Source organism: Piliocolobus tephrosceles, chromosome 12 (genome assembly GCF_002776525.5).
Source record: "Piliocolobus tephrosceles isolate RC106 chromosome 12, ASM277652v3, whole genome shotgun sequence".
Classification (NCBI taxonomy): Eukaryota; Metazoa; Chordata; class Mammalia; order Primates; family Cercopithecidae; genus Piliocolobus; species Piliocolobus tephrosceles.
This window is the reverse complement of record NC_045445.1, coordinates 24,704,419-24,724,375: the sequence shown is the minus strand read 5'-3', so window position 1 is coordinate 24,724,375 and position 19,957 is coordinate 24,704,419. Positions and strand designations below refer to the sequence as shown.

General features: G+C 51.5%; 1 protein-coding gene across 2 annotated transcripts; it reads left to right on the top strand.

The window, feature by feature from the left end:
- The first annotated feature begins 4,402 nt into the window (after nt 1-4,402).
- SASH3 (SAM and SH3 domain containing 3) lies at nt 4,403-19,261 on the top strand. 2 transcript variants are annotated; one of them, XM_023198888.1, is made up of 8 exons: nt 4,403-4,658; nt 12,527-12,622; nt 12,983-13,129; nt 14,995-15,136; nt 16,382-16,530; nt 16,681-16,890; nt 17,043-17,193; nt 17,696-19,261. In XM_023198888.1, exons 1-8 carry the CDS (start codon nt 4,602-4,604, stop codon nt 17,884-17,886), a joined length of 1,143 nt encoding a protein of 380 aa, XP_023054656.1. In that variant the 5' UTR covers nt 4,403-4,601; the 3' UTR covers nt 17,887-19,261. The 2 variants fall into 2 exon arrangements, with proteins under 2 accessions (XP_023054656.1, XP_023054655.1); XM_023198887.1 differs by having other exon boundaries at nt 16,382-16,890.
- The last annotated feature ends 696 nt before the right edge of the window (nt 19,262-19,957 follow it).

Sequence of the window (19,957 nt, the reverse complement as noted above, 5' to 3'; positions counted from 1 at the left end):
CAGACCTGCATTTAACACTGGGATCCACTGCTTACTAGCTGTGTGGGCAATTCACTTAACTCCTGTGGGCCTCGGCTTCCTCCCTGGTAAATGGGGATAACAATAGTGCCTGACTTACCAGGTTGTTGTAAAGCTCACTGCCTGCCATGAAGTATGATAATTTTCAGCTAGATGTGGGGATGGTGGGGGAGTGGAATTAAGAATCTTTGGGGGCCAGGTGCAGTGGTTCACACCTGTAATTGCAGCACTTTGGGAGGTAGAGGCAGGAGGATCACTTGAGGCCAGGAGTTCCAGATCAGCCTGGGCAACACAGGCAAAAAAAAAAAAAAAAAAAAACTCAGGAATGGTGGCATGTGGCTGTAGTCCCAACTACCCAGAAGGCTGAGGTGGGAGGATCATGAGCCCCAGGAGTTTGAGGCTACAGCGAGTTGTGACCACACCACTGCATTCCAGCCTGGGCAACAAAGGGAGACCCTGGCTCAAATTAATTAATTACAACTTAAAGAATCTTTGTGGAGTTTTTTACAGATATAGGTATCTCTCACTATCCAAACTCTTACTATCTCAAATCAGAAATATATCCATTCAGAGAGTGAGAGACGCTTTTGTGCATGGTCTGGATCCCACCTGCCTCAAATATCCTACTCATGATCATCTACTAAATAAGAATTTCTTGGCTGAGTGCAGTGGCTCACACCTGTAATCCCAGCACTTTGGGAGGCCAAGGTAGGCAGATCACGAGGTCAGGAGATCAAGCCCGTCCTGGCTAACATGGTGAAACCCCGTCTCTACTAAAAATACAAAAATTAGCCGGGCATGGTGGCATGCGCCTGTAGTCTCAGCTACCCGGGAGGCTGAGGCAGGAGAATGGCATGAACCTGGGAGGTGAAGGTTGCAGTGAGCCGAGATCATGTCACTGCACTCCAGCCTGGGCGACAGAGTGAGACTCTCAAAATAAAATAAAATTAAAATTAAAAATACTTGGAGTGTGCTGGTATGGGAGCTGCCTTATCTGAATGTGGCCTACGATGACCTTTGTGTCTTTGGTAGTGCTACATCCACCCTCTGAGGGTTCAGGTTGATTTCACTATCAGTGGAACCCCAAAACACACACACACACACCCTGCAATCCTGCAGTATTGGCACTAAATCAAGGTTCTTCTGCCCCAAATCTATACTTCTGGGTGCATCTTCATACTAAACTACTTGCCTCCCAGGGTTGTGGTGGGATTAAACATCTGTCAAGTGCTTAATGTAGTACTTGGTAAAGAACAAATGCTGGGCAAATGTAAGCTTGCCACACCACCTAGGATGTCAGCTCCCAGGTACAAGGGGCCCTGATGGCTATTTATTTTGTACCTCCTCCCGGGGTCTAGCACAAGGCTGTGCCCACAGCAAGTTCCTAGGTCCTGCCTGCCGGCCCATTATCAAGTTTAAGATGGCCTTGTTCCCTGAACTACTGACTTGTATCACTTCCTTAGCTGAGGGCTCTGTGTACCTCAAACAACATAACCTGTGAAATGCAAATATGTTCCCCAGAAGGGAAAATCTATTAAACACGTGTTTAAGGGTCATTAGCCAGCAAGGACCTGGCCTATTGGGATTCAGCCAAGGCAATCTGTTGGAAGAGAAAAGCTGGGGGAAGGCAAGTCCCAATGGGGGGGTCCTGGACACCCCACCTCCACTGGCTCCAGTCCCCAGGTGGCGGGGAAGAAGTGTTGCTGATCAGAGGAGACAGAACTGAAAAGGAGAAAGAAGGAAGCCGTTGAAAACGCTTGCTCCCTCCTGTCCTGGGAGCTGGTCACCTCTCTATATTTCTCTCCGAGGCACCCTCACCTCCCTCACTGCCTTTTCCCAAGCCTCGCCAGCCCTGTGCCCTGGTTTGCTGGCCGCCTTTGAAGGTTCTGCGGTTAGTGTGTGATCTTCGGTCGCTGCTGGCGCTGAGCAAACAGGAAGCGGGCACATCCTGCGAGGCGGCCAGGGACGCAGCCGCTGCGCAGGCCCAGAAGATTCTGCGACCTGCTTCCTCCCTCACAGCTCTGACTCCAGGTGCCCCAGGCCACTACAGTGGTGTCCCCAATCCCAGAACCTTCTGGGGCTGCCCTGCTGCCCCTGGTCACGCAGAGCCCCAAAGGCCCGATGGGTTCCCTACACAGCTGTCAGGCTACTGCTTATACCAAAAAGCGTTAACCAGTTACCATGCTTGCTGGTGCCCCTGGGCCGCCTGGAGGGACTTTCAGGGTGGAAAACACAGGCCAGTGGGGAGGAGATCTGGGATGTGGAATCTTTTCATGAGTCTGCCTGACAGGCTGAGTAGGCCAAAGAATGTATGGTTACAGCTTAGGGAAGAAAGATCTTATCTTCCCTTAGCTCACCCTGAAGGTTGGATGGTCAGAGGGCATAAAGCAGAATCGGGGAGGAAGTCACAAGAACATCTTGGGAGCAGGGGTGGACCAGCCCAGGATTTCACAAGTACCACAGACTCGAAAAGCCTTAAAAATGTGCATACCTTCGACCCCAGCAATTTCTCTTCTGGGTATTTCCCCCAAAGAAAAACTATGGATGTGAATATTCATCGTAAGTATGTTCAATGAATAATTTAAAAATCTAAGCCAACCCAAGTTCATCAGCAGGGGCTTGGTGAAATAAGCATGGCACATCCACACAATGGGATGTTCCGCAGCCGTTATAAATCATGTTGTTGAAGAGTATTTCATAGCATGAGACAATCTGATACTGTGTTCAGCTGGGCGCAGTGGCTCACACCTGTAATCCCAGCACTTCGGGAGGATGAGGCAAAGAGGTCACTTGAGACCAGGAGTTTGAGGCCAGCCTGGGCAACATGGTGAAACCCCGTCTTTACAAAGAATACAAAAAGTAGCCAGGGTGGTGCGCACCTATAGTCCCAGATACTTGGGAGGCAGAGGCACGAGAATCGCTTGAACTCGGGAGGCAGAGGTTGCAGTGAGCCGAGATCACACCACTGCACTCCAGCCTGGGAGACAGAGTGAGAGACCCCATCTCGAAAAAAAAAAAAAAGATACTGTGCTTAGTGTGAAAAGCAGACACCAATAGTGTGAATTATGACCCTTTTAATTAAAAAAAATTTAGATAGCTTTATTGAGGTATAAATGGAGCTAGCTAAATAAACTGCGCACATTTGAAGTATACAATTTTATATGTTTTGACATGTGTATTCCCCCATGAAATCATCACCACAATCAAGATAGTGAACATAGTCATCACTCCTAAAAGCTTCCTGTTACCCTGTGTGATCTCTCCCTTTCCTTCTCTCCCCTCTTCTTCTCCCCAAATCAATTATCTGTTTTCTGAGCAGTATGACTTTTGTAAAAAGAAAAAAAATGTGTATAGACAGAGCGTAGATAGATGCTTAAAACAGTACAGAGGACAATGATGGGAAATTCTAAAATTTTTTTGTTTATGTGTTTGTGAAATTGTATCACAAATACAAATTGCTTTTGTAATAGCAAAAAGTTATTAAAGTTATTAAAATCTGCCACAGATAGCCCACAAAGTGAATATACTGCATAGGTATTTGATAAATGCCTGTTGAATAGGATACTTGCTAGAGGCGTGGAGTTGGCTGCAAGTGCTTTTCAGCTGTGGCGGTGATAAATATACTCACGCTGGCTGAGGGTATTGACTGGAGGGGTGACTGCTCTAGTGATGATGGCTTTAGGTGTGCTGATGGCTGTAGGAGTGATGGCTACAGGGCTGATGACTGCACGGATGTGATGATTGTTGTAGGAGCAATGACTGTAGGGACGATGGTCATAGGGGTGAGAGGATCATGGGTGTGGTTGGTTGTAATGTCTGGAAGGGTGACAGCTGTAAGGATGATGGCTGGAAGGGTGATAGCAGCAATGGTAATGACTGTAGAGGTGATGGCTGAGGGATGTCAACTGTAGAGGTGATTACCGTAGTGACTATGGCTATAGGTGTGCTGATGGCACCGGGGATGACTGCAGGCCTGATGGCTGTAGGGGTGATGGCTGTATGGTGATGGCTATTGATAGGAATGATAGTAGCAGTGGTGACGGTCACAGGGGTGATGGTAGTGGTAGTGATGACAGTGACGACCTTGCAGATGCGAGTTGACTGGGAGCATTGATCCAACAGGCAGATGGTCCAACTTCTGGTTTCTGGATTCTGGTCAGTGAGACAAAGGGCTTGGGTACGCCATATAATGTCGAGTTGATTGTCCACCTTTGGGAAGATGGAGCAGAAGGACTGATGATGATTGACATGAGACAACAAGGTAGGGACTTTCTCTGACTGTTCAACCCAAGAGCCGTCTGCATCAGAATCTCTGGAGACTGAAGCTTGGACTTCCTTCCTCCCTAGGGGCCGGCAGGGGCTGCGATTGCTGTAAGAGTAGGTCACGTGTCAGGGCTTCCTGTATGCTGCTGCCGCCGGGTGTCCATGGCCCGCACCCGCAAGCTGCCACTGCAGCAGTCAGAGTGGCAGCTGAAGGCTCGGTTCATGCCGTGTCCCCAGGCAGTACTGGCAAGGCTGAGCAAGAGGCCTCTGCATCTTGACACCTAGGAGAGCAGGGACGGAGTCTCCCAGGGTGGAGGACCATGCTGCGCCGCAAGCCCTCCAATGCCAGTGAGAAGGAGCCCACTCAGAAGAAAAAGGTGAGGAGCATTTGGGGAACTCACATCTTCCTTTGCTCTGCTTTCTTGACCCATCCCCTCCAAGACTCTTGGAAGTGGGAAGAGCCAAAGGCCATATGTTGAGTCTGTAGGTGAGGGCCACTCACCTAGAGGGCAATGGGACAGGGACCCAAAGGTTACAAGAGTAACAGAAGTACAGAAGAGATGTTTAAAATTCTGGAGCAAAAGAGTTACAGAATAGATCCTTAGAAGTCTAGAGTCATGCAATTCAACCCTAGAAGGATCGGAAAAAAGATCTAAAATTATGGGCCAGAATCTTAGACTAGAATTGGAGAATGACAAAATACAATGCTCAAGCTGAACCCTAAGCCTGTACTTAATTCTCTCCCCTCTACGCTGGTCCTGCCACCACTTCTGCCCCGGCCACGGCCTCTCAGGAGCCATCTCACTCAAAGGGCCCTGCTGGGCTGCCCAGCTTGGAGCCATGATGCTCACAGGACCGCTACCCCCTCCTCCACTGTGGCCATGGCCCAGACCCTGCCCACTTGGCTCAGCTCTGTGGTAGCTCCCAGGCCCCACCAGAGATGGAGCCAACCTGGAGATGGGGCCTGAGGCCATTCCAGTCTTGGGGGAAAAGGTGTCCGGAAGTGCAGTGGAATGCAGGGGGCATACAGGTTCTTCCTGGGTGGGGAATGAGAAATGAAGTTGAGGTGGTGAGTAGGAGTGAAGGCTGAGGAGGGGGGATTTTAAAGGCCAGGAGGAAAAACAGCTGTCATGGATGGCTGAGGTGATCATCCTCCTGGGACAGAGACTAGACTGGAAGATTCCTTGAAGACTCTGCCAGATCTAGGATTTTGTGGTTGAATTTGAAGATTTCCAGATTTCTTTGTTTGGGTTTGAGGATTTCTAGACCTAATTCTTTAATTCGATTGAAGAATTCTCCCAGACAGTCAGCAAGTATATCCTACACATCCACTGGGATGCTAGGACAGTCCCAAAGCAGGCCTGAACTAGGTCCAGGAGGCCCAGGCTGTCCCCCGCCAGTTTTCCCTGGAGCTCAGCCCAGGTGCCCTATGGTGGATCCCCTTTGTCAGGGGAGCAGCTCAGAGATGGAGGCCAAGGCAGCCGAAAGACTGAGACTCAGGGCACTGGGGTGTGCATCCTGCCCCAGCTCTCAGGTCCTGGGGTGGCTGCCACTTCCGGCTGTATTCTCCCCACCCCAGCTGCTTCTCTAAGGTTGCAGTGGTGGTGGGCGGGGGAGGGGGGAGGTTCATGAATCTTCACACGGGCTTTGTCATCCCTGTCCAAACCCTGCACAGCACTAGGCCCAGCAGGCCTGCCATTGGTTGCCACTCCTAAGCGAGCAGGGTCACTTCCCCTTGCTCTCTGACTGGTGGGGGTGGGAAACAGAGACTGCTCTATAGACACTGCTAGGCCTCAAACCACACCACAGGGGCGGTGAGCTGGAGGAAAGTGTGAGAAAGAGCTTACACTTTGACACTGGGACCCTGTGCCACATCAGGAGGACGTACCTAGGGGCACACAAAGCCAGAAGTCCCCTTTTTCTTTCCCAGCTTCAATTACCCAGATTCTGTGTTCAGCAGGCAGTTGGGTCCCTGGGATTTCCCCAGGTCTCTCCCAGGAGAAGCAAGGCCCATGGGGCTCTCTGAGGCCCATGTCCTTTAAGGTGTCCTTTTGGGGAGGGTAGTCCAGGCAAACCCCACCTCAAACTCTGCCAGAGCTGGTGCCAGCCTCCAGAGCTGGAATGAGCTTACCTCCACACACTCTGCTAGCCCCAGACTGTGGAAATGCCTCCCAAAAACCCAAGCTTCCAGAAGGTACAGAGCATCTTCCCCAGGCCCAGAGGCAGTGGGCTGGCTCCATCACTGCTAGTCCCTTCCTCTCAGAGGCTGAGATGATGTGGTGGAGAGGAAAGCACAAAGGCAAGAGAGGCCTCTCTCTCCTGCCCCTGCTTCTCCTCTTGGGGCTGCCAATGGAGAATGTGCCAGACAGGGGCAAGAAAGCGGAGCTGGAATCCTACCAGGACCTTGGACAGCTCATTGACTTTCTTTGGGCCTCAGTTTCCTCGCCTCTGAAAAGGGGGATAACTTCTAATCTGCCCCCCTCAAGAGGCTGTACAGATCACCCAAAAGAATAGATGTGAGAGTACCCTGTCGCATGCGTGCATGTGCACACAAGGGGGTGCCTGCTGTAGGCATGGGTGGGGATAGGGAGACACTGTGAAGAAGAACGACCCATGCCCCCAGTGCTGGCACAGAGAACAGAAGACTTAATAGTACCAAGAGCCACCACAGAGTGAGGGCTCATCGGATGCCAGGTATGGTGCTGTGCATCTCTAAGTTTGTTCACTCCCCACGACAACCTGGTGAGGTAGGGGCAGATATTGTCATTATCCCTATTTGACACCTGAGGCTCACAGAGGTGAAGCAACTTGATGAAGGTCACACAGCTGGGAAGCTGCCGAGCAGGGATCCAAGCCAAGATTTGTCTGACTCCAGAGTCTTGACCCCTTCTTTCTCCACTCTCTTGTCCCCCTGTTGATCTCAAAGGCGCTGGAAGAGTCTGATGAGCATAAAAGATTCAACCTATCAGCAGGAGAGCTCCGTGGGGCAGACCCAGATAGTTGTGGAATGAGTGACCTTCCAGCCAGCAGAGCAGAGGAGGGTGCGGGCCCTCTAGAAGGGTAGGGCTAGGACATGGCGCCTCCCATGGATCATGAAGGATTGGAGAGGCCCCAGGGTTGGGAGACAGACCTCTTAGCTGCCCTTTGGAGACTTTCACTTCCTTCAAGTTTTTGCTCTGCGAGCCCTTTGATCTGATTTCACCCAAAGGCCAGTGTTGGGGTATAGGCAGTGGAGAGCGATTTTTCCTGGACTTGCTTCCCCTAAGGATGTTCCTACTCTACGACATCCCCACTTTCTCCCTTCCTACAGCATACCTCTAGTATAACACCCCCCACCACCACCACCACCCCGCCAGCATGCACTTTGTATTTTCAGTGGCTCCTCACTGCCCACAGGATACATGCCCTTGGCCTGGCTGGCAAGAGCCTTCCACAGCCTTTTCTACTCCACCACCCACCATCCCATCACCATGCTCTCAACGTCTCAAACTTTCATTCTTGTTCAAACCCTTCCGAGCTCCACCTGGAGAAATCCTGCCTCCCCTGCATGGCCCAGCTCAAGTGCACCTCCTCTACAAAGCCCCACCTGAGCCCTTCCCCCTCTGCACTCCCACCTGCTTTCCTTGGAGCTCTGTTCAAAAACCACCTGTATGCCATCACCACTATACTCAATCCACTGCTGACTTCTACACTGGTGGGGCGGAGCAACAGCATGACCTCTGAGGTAGCACGAGCACAGCAACATACTTGGGCTTCCAGAGTCACAGACTTGGATTTGGATGCTTGCTCTTCCTGAGACCAGCTGCGCCACCCTGCCTAGGGCACTTCATTTCGCATCTTGGTCTCCTCTGCTTTGAGGTGTGAATATGATGCAGAGCTGCAATGAGGCTGGAGTGAGCTGGCACACATGAAGTGCTTGGCAGGATGCCGGGCATGCAGGAGGTGTTTAGCCCCTCATTGCTGGATTCTCACACACACAGAGGCGGGGGCCTAGAGCTCACAGGGTGCTCAGTATATGCCTGGTACCCTGAAGGAGCAGAGGGAGTGGCTCAGGAGACCACTGGGGAAAGCCAAGTTTGCTCAGGAAGTGAGGGAAGAGGATGCTGGCTGGGGCGGTGTGGACCTCTGAGAGATTGATCAGGGCATGGTTTCTGCATGGATGCTGCCTTTTAAGCTAGAATTGAAAAATCTTTCTATAAAAGTATAATATCCATACAGAGAAGTGGATAAATCATAATTGCTCCACCGAATGAGTTTCTGTAATGTGAACATCCCCATGTAGACAGCAGTTAGATCAAGAAACAACACTCTCAGAGGTCTAGAAGCTTCCCTCATTCCCCTGCCAGTTACTACATGCCCCCTTTCCCCCAGGGCAACTGCTATCCTGACTTCCAATAGCACAGGTGAGCTCTGCCAGGCTTTGAACTTACAGGGGGAACCATATCATGTATATATACTCTTTGGTGGCCAGCCCCTTTACTCAACCATATGTTTGTGACACTCATCCATACTGTTGGGAACCTTTCTATCTCCGTCCTGGGTACTATTCTTTTGTGTGACTCTGCCACAATTAATTTATCCATTCTACAGATGATGGGCATCTGCGGGTTTTCCACTTGCATTGGAATGGGGAGAAACTACAGCTGACAGAGAGAAGGGCAGAGTATCGGGTGGGGAAATGCCCAGGGTAAGAGGCTGGAGGTAGGTTGTAGGAAAGAGTAAGCATAAACCGACATTCCACAAGGGACTACTGTGTCAGACAATGTTCCAAGCACTGTATGCGTACTCGCTTATTTCATCCTCACAACGGCCAGATGAGGTCAGTGCTTTTGTCTTCATTCCACCAATGAGGAAACAGAAACCTAGAGAAGTTAAGAAACATACCCAGTTTACACAGTCAGTGGCAGAACCAAGATGGGAACACTTGCCCTGATGTGAAGTGGGCTTCAGAGAGGTTCGATAACTTGCTGGAGGTCACACATCCCAGAGTTGAACTTCTGAGAAAGCTTCCCTCATGCCCCTGCCAGTCACTACATGCCCCCTTTCTCCCACAGTAATCACTATCCTCACTTACAACAGCATAGGTGAGTTCTGCCAGGCTTTGAACTATAATTATACAGGGGGAATCATATGGTGTATATATACTCTTTGGTGGCCCTACATTTCAAATGTGTTGTATATTACGTTTGAAATATACTAAATACATATTGCTGAGTATACTCAACAGTATATATTTCAATATATATTTGAAACATACTAAATATATATTTCAAATGTAATATGCAATACAATACATATATACTCAACAATATATTTCAAATGTAATATACAATACAACACATATATATACACAATATATATTTCAAATGTAATCTATAATACAACACATATATATACTCAACAATATATATTTAAATATATATTTCAAATGTAATATACAATACATATATACTCAATAATACATATTTCAAATGTAATATATAATACAACACATATATACTCAACAATATATTTAGCATATTTCAAATGTAGTATACATTTGAAATGCAGCTCTTTCCAAGAGGCCCACACATTCCCCTGAGCCACGAAGTGAAAAGGGGGCCAACAGTGTATGGTACCACCTCCTCCGTCAGGCATGGCTCCCAGAAAGTCCTCACTCCAAAGGGAAGCCAGCAGAAAAGCCAGCCAGGCTCAAGAATTTCAACTCAACCCTGAGTGGGGGTCACCTCTCCCTGAAAGGCGGTCAAGATATTTGGGGCTGTCCCTGAGGTTGGAGGTAGACTTGGCAAAATGCCACCCTGGCGGGCCCTGAAACTCTATCACCCAAAGAACATGTGTTCGTCCTTCCCATCTCCCTGGGCTGAGAGTGTTCAACTGGGCCCAAGACCCAGCACCGTCTCTATAGTCCTTTGTGATTATCTCCTCCCGCTTTGGACTAAAACTGAGACAGAGGGACCCTTGCACAAGGGCCTAGGAGCCAAAGGCTTCTCCTCCCAGCCCCCAGACTGCAGATTAATGACAGGAAAAGGCCTTGGGAAAGAGCAGCAATTAGAGGGCAGGCAGGCGGTGAGTTTACTCTTCCCCAACAAAGCCAACTTCCGGCCCCATGCCTGCCCTCCTACTTGCTTTCCAGCCTCACCAGTCCCTAGGGTTTTGGGGGCGACTCTTAGCCTCCTGGTCTGCAGATCAGGCTGAGGGTTGGTGGAGAGAAGGCCACAATAGGCTCCATCAGCCTATAAATAGCAGCCTAGCCTGCCCTCCTTGGGCCCAGGCCAGCCCGATGCCCACCCTCTCTCCGTTCACTCTTTTCCATACTAAGAGGAGGAAGTTATCCTGGCAGCTGCATCCTAGCCATACAAGAGGAGGAAATAAATGGAAGGTGGAGGAGAGAAGGGGAAAGAAAGGGAGAAAAAGAGGAAAGAATAGTGGGAGGGGACAACCAAGAAAGGAAGATGGAGGAGATGCAGGTGAACCAGAGTGGTCACCCTGTGGTCATGCTTCCCCCCCACACCCACCTATGGCCCCCTTTTCAGCTCCCCAGGGCAACACAGAAGAGGCTTTCTGACTGAGGCTGCAGGCACCCCACCCATCAGGCCCCAGTCGTGCTAGCGTTTGCTTGGCCTGACCACTGACCTAGTTTCTCATCAACTACCTCGCTGTGACTTTTAGGAATGTGTGACCCCTGACCCCCAATTGCTGACTTGGCTTTGGTTAAGACCCATCAAGAGTGCTAAGCTGCCACACTGCAGTCCCCAGGAGTTGGGGCCAATTATTTGTGTGTGTATTGGTGGGGGGCAGGTGATATTGTCCCTGCCCTGGGAGTTTGTCACTGGACACACACAACCCCTTTAGTAGGAAAGAGGATGTGAAACCTTCAACATTGTGTGGGTTTGGGGCTTCAGTTCCTCAAGCCCTTATCTCGGGTGTCTGCAGTCTATCCCACTCTATCTGTCTGGCCATCTGTGAACCCTGGTTCCTGTGTGTATCTTCTGGGCTCGACTGTTTATCTTGATATAGGCTCAGCCTTAACTTCTTGTGTCGAGGGCCTGTCCCCCTTGCCTGCCTTGCCCTGGTTTCTGGCTGCTACCTTGCATGTGCTCGCATATATATTTAAGAAAGCTCAGCCGAGCGCAGTGGCTCACACCTGCAATCCCAGCACTTTGGGAGGCCGAGGCAGGCGGATCACCTGAGGTCAGGAGTTCAAGACCAGCCTGTGCAACATGATGAAACCCCGTCTCTACTAAAAATAAAAATAAATAAAAATAAATTCGCTGGGCATGGTGGCTCATGCCTGTAATCCCAGCTACTTGGGAGGCTGAGGCAGGAGAAATGCTTGAACCCAGGAGGCAGAGGTTGCAGTGAGCCAAGATTGCACCACTGCATTCCAGCCTGGGCAACAGAGTGAGATTCTTTCAAAAAAAAAAAAAAAAAAAAAAAAAAACCTCATATCCTGAAAACCATCTCATCAACACAAACCAAACCACAAACAATAATAGGTCATACCTAAAAGTCCAAACACTGGCAAACGTCACGGTTGCCAGCTCATCACATTAGTGGCTAAGATTAAAAGCTGAGAATAAAGAGAAAATGGTGCCTTCTACCAAATTAGCCCCAATCACTTATGTCCTAAATCTGTGGGCCCCTTCTGTGAGTAAGCCTCTACTGTGGTTTTCCAGAAAGTGTCATGCCAGGTCTTGCTGGCTTCTAGTCGGATTGTCTTGCTCTTATTGGGACACAAATTCATCAGGCTAGAGACACCAGTGTGTTTGTTCCTATCACTGTGACTGGGGACCTGGTTCAGAACACACCCAGGACATGGAGGCCAGAGCCACAGGTTTTGGGAGGGATTTGCTCAGTTACACACCAGGCGATGTGCTTGTGGATGCTGAGATATGTCTCTAGTAGTAGATACACGTTTACTCTGACTCATGTAGTCTTTAACTCCAGGATTCTGGGGACCAAACTTGAGGAATTGGTGGAATTTCAGGCTAAGTCTGAGGCCCGATTGAGGTGTGAAGCTCTTGAGGTCAGGAGCTTTGTCTGTGGCCAGGGCTGGAGTGAAGAATGGGATGAAACCAGGTAGCCCCAAGAATATCAAGGTGCTTCACCCATTAGCCTGGGGCTCTCAGGGCAATGTGGCTCTGCCAGCTCTGGGCTGTGGGTATTGCGTGATGGGGGGAGGCGAGTATGTGGGCCATCAGACAGCCATTTAGCCCACTGGTTGCAATACCCATGCTTTTTCCAGCTCTCCCTTCAGCGCTCCAGCAGCTTCAAGGATTTTGCCAAATCCAAACCCAGCTCCCCTGTGGTGAGCGAGAAGGAGTTTAATCTGGATGATAACGTGAGTTTCAGGGCATCCTTGGGGGACCGGGCTGCAGGCCCTGGGTGGAGGAGTGGGAGTGGGAGGGAGGAGGGTGAAGAGGAGATAGAATTGTTGGGGCAAAGCCCCCTTTAACACAGAGGGTCCACCTCTCCCCACACCAAGCACTCCCCGGCATTCCTTTCAATTACAAATTAAATAGCAAACTATTTATAAATGTATAGGGCTAAGGACATGGCTGGGGCTAAGAGGGGAGGGGATGGAGGTCTGTCAGTTCCACCCCCTCCAGCTTCTGCTGTGACCCCCAGGCCTCTTGTGCCTCAAGTCCCGGACCCAGGCAGGACCACCAGGGTCCCTGAATCGCCTCTTTTGTTGTCACAGATTCCAGAAGATGACTCAGGTGTCCCCACCCCAGAGGATGCTGGGAAGAGTGGCAAAAAGCTGGGGAAGAAGTGGAGGGCAGTGATTTCCCGAACCATGAACAGGAAGATGGGCAAGATGATGGTGAAGGCCCTGTCAGAAGAGATGGTGAGGCCTGGGGACGAAGGGGAGGGGGTGTCCAGGGGGCCTGGGGACCGCTCTGGCAGAATGTGAGCATGACCACCTCAATAGCCACTACTCAGGCCCGAAGGCCCTATTTGATGCAAGAAGGAAGGTCACATGGGAGAGGAAACTCACTCGTAGCCACAGACAGGCAGCCAGGGACCGTCCTGAGGGTGCAGGAGGCTGGTAGGGGAAGGGGTGGAGTTTGAGAACGGATGAAAGTCTGGGCAACAGGGCTGGGCGTGGTAGCTCATGCCTATAATCTCAGCACTTTGGGAAGCTGGGGCTGATCACTCGAGGACAGGAGTACGAGACAAACCTGGCCAACATGGCAAAACCCCATCTCTACTAAAAATACAAAAATTAGCCAGGCATGGTGGCACATGTCTGTAATTCCAGCTACTCGGAGACTGAAGCAGGAGAATCGCTTGAACCCAGGAGCTGGGGTCACTGCACTCCAGCCTGGGCAAAAAAGCAAGACTCTGTCTCAAAAAAAACAAGAAAAGAAAAGAAAAAAGAAAGAGAAAGAAAAAAAGAGAAAAGTCTGGCCAAGGGATGTTTCTTGAGGAGGCGGGCCTGGGACAGTAGCAGCTTGAAGAAAGATGAGATGGCCTGAGGCAATCCATCCACCTCAAAGCTTTGCTTTGGAACTAGCCCCTGGGGTTGGGAAGGCCTATTTTCTCTCATAGAATCCCTATAAGAGAAAACAGATTGGGCGCGGTGGCTCACACCTGTAATCCCAGCACTTTGGGAGGCCAAGGCGGGTGGATCACCTAAGGTCAGGAGTTCGAGACCAGCCTGGCCAAAATGGCAAAACCCCGTCTCTACTAAAAATACCAAAAAAAAAAAAAAATTAGCCAGGTGTGGTGGTGGTTGCCTGCAATCCCAGATACTCGGGAGGCTAAGGCAGGAGAACTGCTTGAACCTGGGAGGTTGAGGTTTCAGTAAGCATAGCGAGACACTGTCTCTAAATAAATAAATAAACAAACAAATAAATAAATAGTGTTGTAAAAAAGAACAAAGGTAATACAGTAAGTCTTCAAAACTTATCACTTCCTAATTCTTGTACTACCTTTTACTCTTATCAGTGCTGCTGAGGTTACTTGCATCCATAGCATCTTCATGGTGGAAATAGCCTCGCCCTCATTTCAGACAACACATCCAGTGATGTCAAAATGGTAGCTTGACATTGGCCGTGGCGGGGAGTGTTTACAACACAGGAATTGGCAACTCATCGGGGCCAGCTATTAAACAGTTATCACCTCACTGAGGTGTGGTGAGGTGGGGGGAGCTCTGGAGTTTGGCCGACTTGGTTGTGGGTTCCCTTGGGACTTGAACCTGAATTCCCTTGGCCTGAGTTTACAAATGAGGAGTAAGTAACCCTTGGGCCTTACTCCTCATTTGCAAACTCAGACCAACAATACCACTTACCTTCAAGTGTCACTGTAAGGATTCCATGAAATAGCAGGCAGGCCTGGTACACAGAAGCACAGGCAAAAGTAGTTTCCTCTCCAGCGCCATTATCTGCCCAGTTGTGCGGTAGCAATGGCTGAGTCCAGATTGTGCCACTGTGATCTTTTCTGTACGTACATTGCCACTTGAGGCTGACAAAAGCACATCCACATGGTGCCCTGGTCGAACCTGTTTCTGCGAGGTAGCCAGGGTAAGGGCTGTCACTCTCATTTTTATAAAAGGGGAGACTAGGACTCAGAGAGTGCCATTCAGCCTGTAAGTGGCAGAGCTGGGGTTTGAGCCAACCCCCAGCTCTTCACCAAGCCCAGGCCCATTTCCTTAGCTTCATGCGCACCCCAGCAAGGCTCCTTAAAGCTTCCCGCCTACCCTCCCTGCAGGGAGACACTCTGGAGGAGGGCTCTGCCTCCCCGACATCTCCAGACTATACCCTGGACAGCCCTGGCCCTGAGAAGATGGCACTGGCCTTTTCTGAGCAAGAGGAGCGTGAACTTCCGGTGCTCAGCCGCCAGGCGTCAACAGGTGAGTAGGGGATGCGGGGGACACCTGCCGAATCTGGAGGAAAGGACTGGGTTACAGCCGTGCTGGTGGCACTCTGTCTGGGAAGGGAGTAAGAGAAATGAATGCTTACTCTTTGCCTGCTGGGAACATTCTCAGCCCTCTTCACATTAAATCTTCTCAACAACCTCATGGGGCCAGTACTGTTATCCTTGCTTTACTGATGTGGAAACGGAGTCTTGGGGAGGTTAAGTGACTTGCCCAAGGTGACCCAGTCTTGAACTCAGATGTACCGTAGAGAAACTTCCACTTGCTATCCCCAGGCCCTGGAGAGGCCCACGGGCAGAAGAAGACTCTCAGTCACCCTCTTGGACCAGCCTGTCCCCACCCTTCCAAGGGCAGCTAGAGGCTACAGCTCTCTGGGCCTCTGATGCCCCAGGCCGGGGTGGGCGTATGAGGTCTCCAGCTGTGAAGAGTCAGCCTCTTGACCCTAGACCATAGTTGCTGGGCTCAGGGCATCATTTGGCATCTTCTAGAAGTCCATGGGGCAGGACAAGAGGTGCCAGCAGGGAACTCCTCCAGGCAGGGGCTTTGGGTTCTGTAGCCCCATTCAGCACCGCCTTTCTTGCCCCTCAGGTCCACTCCAAGTTTCCTGCTTTTTCTGGCTCCACAGACACTTCCCTGCCCCCCACTGAAAATCATTCAAAATGCCCACTATTCTGTCCTTCCCAGGGAGAAGGAGCCCAACTGAGTTTCTATGTGACATTGTAACTAAACATTGAGTTATTAAGCAAAGAAAGTCAAATATGAATGCAGAGGGTAGCTTCCTAGGTGCAGGGAGCATTGGAGTGGGAGGCAGGGAACATGGAGTCTAATGGACTCAGTGCTGCCAATTATAAAATGAGAAGCCTGGAGCAGTTCACTTGATCTGTGTGACCTCAGATTTCCTCGTCTGTTCATTGGGGTGTTGGCCCAGTTGGTCTCTAGAGGCTCTCCTAATTTGCCCATTCTGTGGTCAGTGAGCCATTTCTCCTCCTGTTGCCAATTCTTTTTATGTCCAAGGGCCCAGAGGTGAAGCCATGCTCCTGGTGGGTAGCCAAGGGGGTGGCTCAGAATCCCTTCTGCAGTGTAAAGCTTGCCAGAGCCCAGCTGCCTTCCCAGTGTATACCTTTGGGATTTCTAGGCAGACCCCCTGGAAGGCACCTGCTAGGCAGTGTCTCAGCTGTCCTAGGACAAAGGTGAGCCTCCTCCCTGCCCCATCTCCTGCAGGCAGTGAGCTCTGCAGCCCCAGCCCAGGTTCTGGCAGCTTCGGGGAGGAACCACCTGCCCCCCAGTACACAGGGCCCTTCTGTGGCCGAGCACGAGTCCACACCGACTTCACTCCCAGCCCCTATGACCACGACTCGCTGAAACTGCAGGTAAGGTCAGCATCCGGGCTTCTCTGGAGCCTGGCAGGCTGCGCCCAAAAAGGAAGCTGGACTGAACCAGGCTATGAGAGTGTCAGTGGAGGCCAAGGCCCCCCATCTCCTCTCTCCCTTGCTCCCTTCTCCTCTCCTCTCCCCCAACAGAAAGGAGATGTGATCCAGATCATTGAAAAGCCACCTGTGGGCACGTGGCTGGGCCTACTCAATGGCAAGGTGGGCTCTTTCAAATTCATCTATGTGGATGTGCTGCCCGAGGAGGCCGTGGGGCATGCCCGACCCAGCCGCCGACAGAGCAAGGGCAAGAGGCCCAAGCCTAAGACCCTGCATGAGCTGCTGGAGCGCATCGGCCTGGAGGTTTGAGCTTGGACCTCACTAGTATCTAGTATCCGGGAGACACAATTGGCCCAGGGATGGGGACCAGGAAATGACAGTTATGCGTAGTTGGGGAGGATCTAGGCAGGGGTGGCTGGTAAGCAGCTGTGCCGGTGGCCTGCCTCTGCCCACAGGAGCACACGTCCACCCTCCTGCTCAATGGCTACCAGACACTAGAGGACTTCAAAGAGCTGCGAGAAACACACCTCAATGAGCTGAACATCATGGACCCGCAGCACCGGGCCAAGCTGCTCACGGCCGCCGAGCTGCTGCTGGACTATGACAGTGAGTGGCTTTAGAAGCGGCCTGGCGAGGGTGTGTGCCCACCGGCATTCCAGGGAGGGGAGGCTTGCCCTGGCCCTGCCCTCTGTCCACGGTCTGCCCTAGGACCGCTCTGCAGTGGAAAGGTACTTTCCACTTGAATTAGGATTTCAGGGAAAGCGTACGGGACAAAGGAGTTGTAGGGATGATTGGGCCCAACCCACTTTGGATCAAAGGGGACCCTTAAGGCCAAAGAAGGCAAAGCCTTACTTGAGGCCCCAAAGCTGAGTAATAACAGAGCCAGGATTCAAGCCCACTGCCTGGCTCCAGCTTAGTGCTAAAGAAGTGTGAGCTCCTGGACTGCGGAGCTGGCCTGGAAACAACTCCTACCGGCTTCTAAGCTGGAAGCAGTGAGGAGATGGGCAGGGTGGTGGCAGGTGCCCAGAGGGAGAGACCGCCTATGGTGCATTTCCCAAGGTCCCTCCCCCCACCCCCATATTCTGTCTCCCTCTCTCGTCCCTGGCAGCTGGCAGCGAGGAGGCAGAAGAGGGCGCCGAGAGCAGCCAGGAGCCAGTGGCACACACAGTGTCGGAACCCAAAGTGGACATCCCGCGCGACTCAGGCTGCTTTGAGGGCTCGGAGAGCGGGCGCGATGAGGCAGAGCTGGCAGGCACTGAGGAGCAGCTGCAGGGCCTCTCCCTGGCCGGGGCACCTTGAGGTGGTGGTGGCAATAGCCCAAGGCTGGGACCCAGCTGCAAAGACTGCAGGAGTGGGCTCAGCCTCCCGTGGTGGCCCAGGCCCTGAGGACTGGCACTGAGCCTGGCCCTGCTTCCCCAGGGACACTTAGGCAGAGGCCAGGCCAGGGTCCTACAGGTTCCAGGCTCAGCTGGAGTGGTTGGGGAGTCGCCCAAGGGCACATCCCACCTGCCTGAGCCCCACCCTCCACCAGCGACTGACAGCTCAGTCCCTCTTGGCACCAACTGCTCCCCCGCCATAGCCATGGCCACAGCAAGCGGGGCACTGGGAGACCCTGCCCATGTCCCTCACCACCAAGGCCTCCAAATCCTCCTCACCCCCACACCACCTACCCCTGTCGCACTGCTCCTGAAAAGGGGACCAAGTCAATGTTTCAGGTCAGTCTAAAAACCCTAGGGAAGCTGGCCATTTAGAAGAACCCAAACTGACCATGGGTAAATCCAGTTCCCCTAAATAAGGCCTGAAGAAATCCACAAGTACCATTCCCACTTTCCTTCTCCTTAGCTTTCTTAGAGTTTTGGCCACTAAATCCTATGAGACTTGAACCAAGTGGCTTCCTCTTTCTAGGCTTAGGACTGGTTGGGATTAGAATGGATGATCACCGAAGGCCTTGCCTGCTCTGACATTCTGTGACATTAAATGTCTATTCTCCTGTTACCTGTGGCCTGGGACACCAGTGGGGTTTATCAAGGGGACCAGAGGGGCCTCAGGCTTTCAGATGAAATGGCTCCTCCTACCCACCCACTTTATTCCTCCCCATGTAACTCAAGACAAGCTGCAACTTCCCCCAGCTTAACACAATGCCTATACCTCATACAACATGCGCCCTCCCCTTCCATTCCTGGCCCCCTCAAACGAGACTTCTCACAGGGCTGATTGCAGATGGTCAAACCTGGCTTCCAAGGACAGAATTGCCTCTCAGAAGCCAGTTGCAGATCTGGGTCCAGAGTTGGCCACTTGTGTGGGTTCTCACAAGCAAAGAGAGCACTAAACTTGACACTGGGGGTCCACCACTCCACTTTGCTTTCTGAAGGTTTTGGTGTACACTGAGGCCCAGAAGGAAAGGAGAGTATCTGTGAGTGGGGGCCTCCCTTGACCCTGGTACCAAGTCTGTGCCCTGAATCCCCAGAGTAGCCCTTCTCTGGTGCCCAACTGGCCTGGGGACAAACAGCGTCCACTACATCCAGGACTGCCGGCTAAGTGGACACACTTCTTGACCTCCTACCAGGAACTTTGGTAAAAGCTAGCCTTGGGGAAGGGGTTGGGTGTAAATATGAGTAAATATGAGAGGGTGGAGGGAGACCAGCTGTTAGCAATAAACATGGGTAGAACTAAATTACTGTCTCCAGTTATCTTTTCTATGGAGAGAGGGTTGTGGGGAGGGCCAGACCGTTCTCCTTCAAGGCTGGACTCAACAAAGTGTCCCTAACTGTCTCTTCAGATCCATCTTTCTCTTCCCTTAAATGTTCAGTGTCCTTGACTCTGCTGACCTAAAGCTCCAGTCTGAAGCCCTAGCTGGCTCTGCCCTTCCCTCTAACCAGCTCTCCTGAGAACAAGGCTCAGGTTCCCATGGCCACAGGCTTTGCTGGGGTCCAAGAGGTGCAGGGGGAATAACTATTTCCCTCATCCAATAACTGTTCATTTTAACAGGACCCTTCAAGACCTTCACCTCTGTGAAGAAGGGCCTGCACTAAGGAGCTGTACAGAGTCTAAGAGGGGGAGATTTGGGGTCAGCATAGCCTTTCCTCTGAAGCCACCTTTTCCTGGCCCCCACCCTGTTCCCATTAAAGCAGTACCATCTCCTGGGAGGTGGGATGGAGATGAAGACCCCTAGCTTCCTTTCTGTTTCTGCCAGAATTAACTGCCTTGGGCATTGGGAAGGGGGTTACTGGAGGGAGAGCTGCCACCAGAGTGAGGACAAGGCCACTTGACTTCCAGGCCTTGTTCTCAGCTGCATTCATCCCACTGTCCTTAGTGACTCGGGGTGCCAGGAAACTGCAAACATGATCCTCACCAAAGATACAAGAGCCCT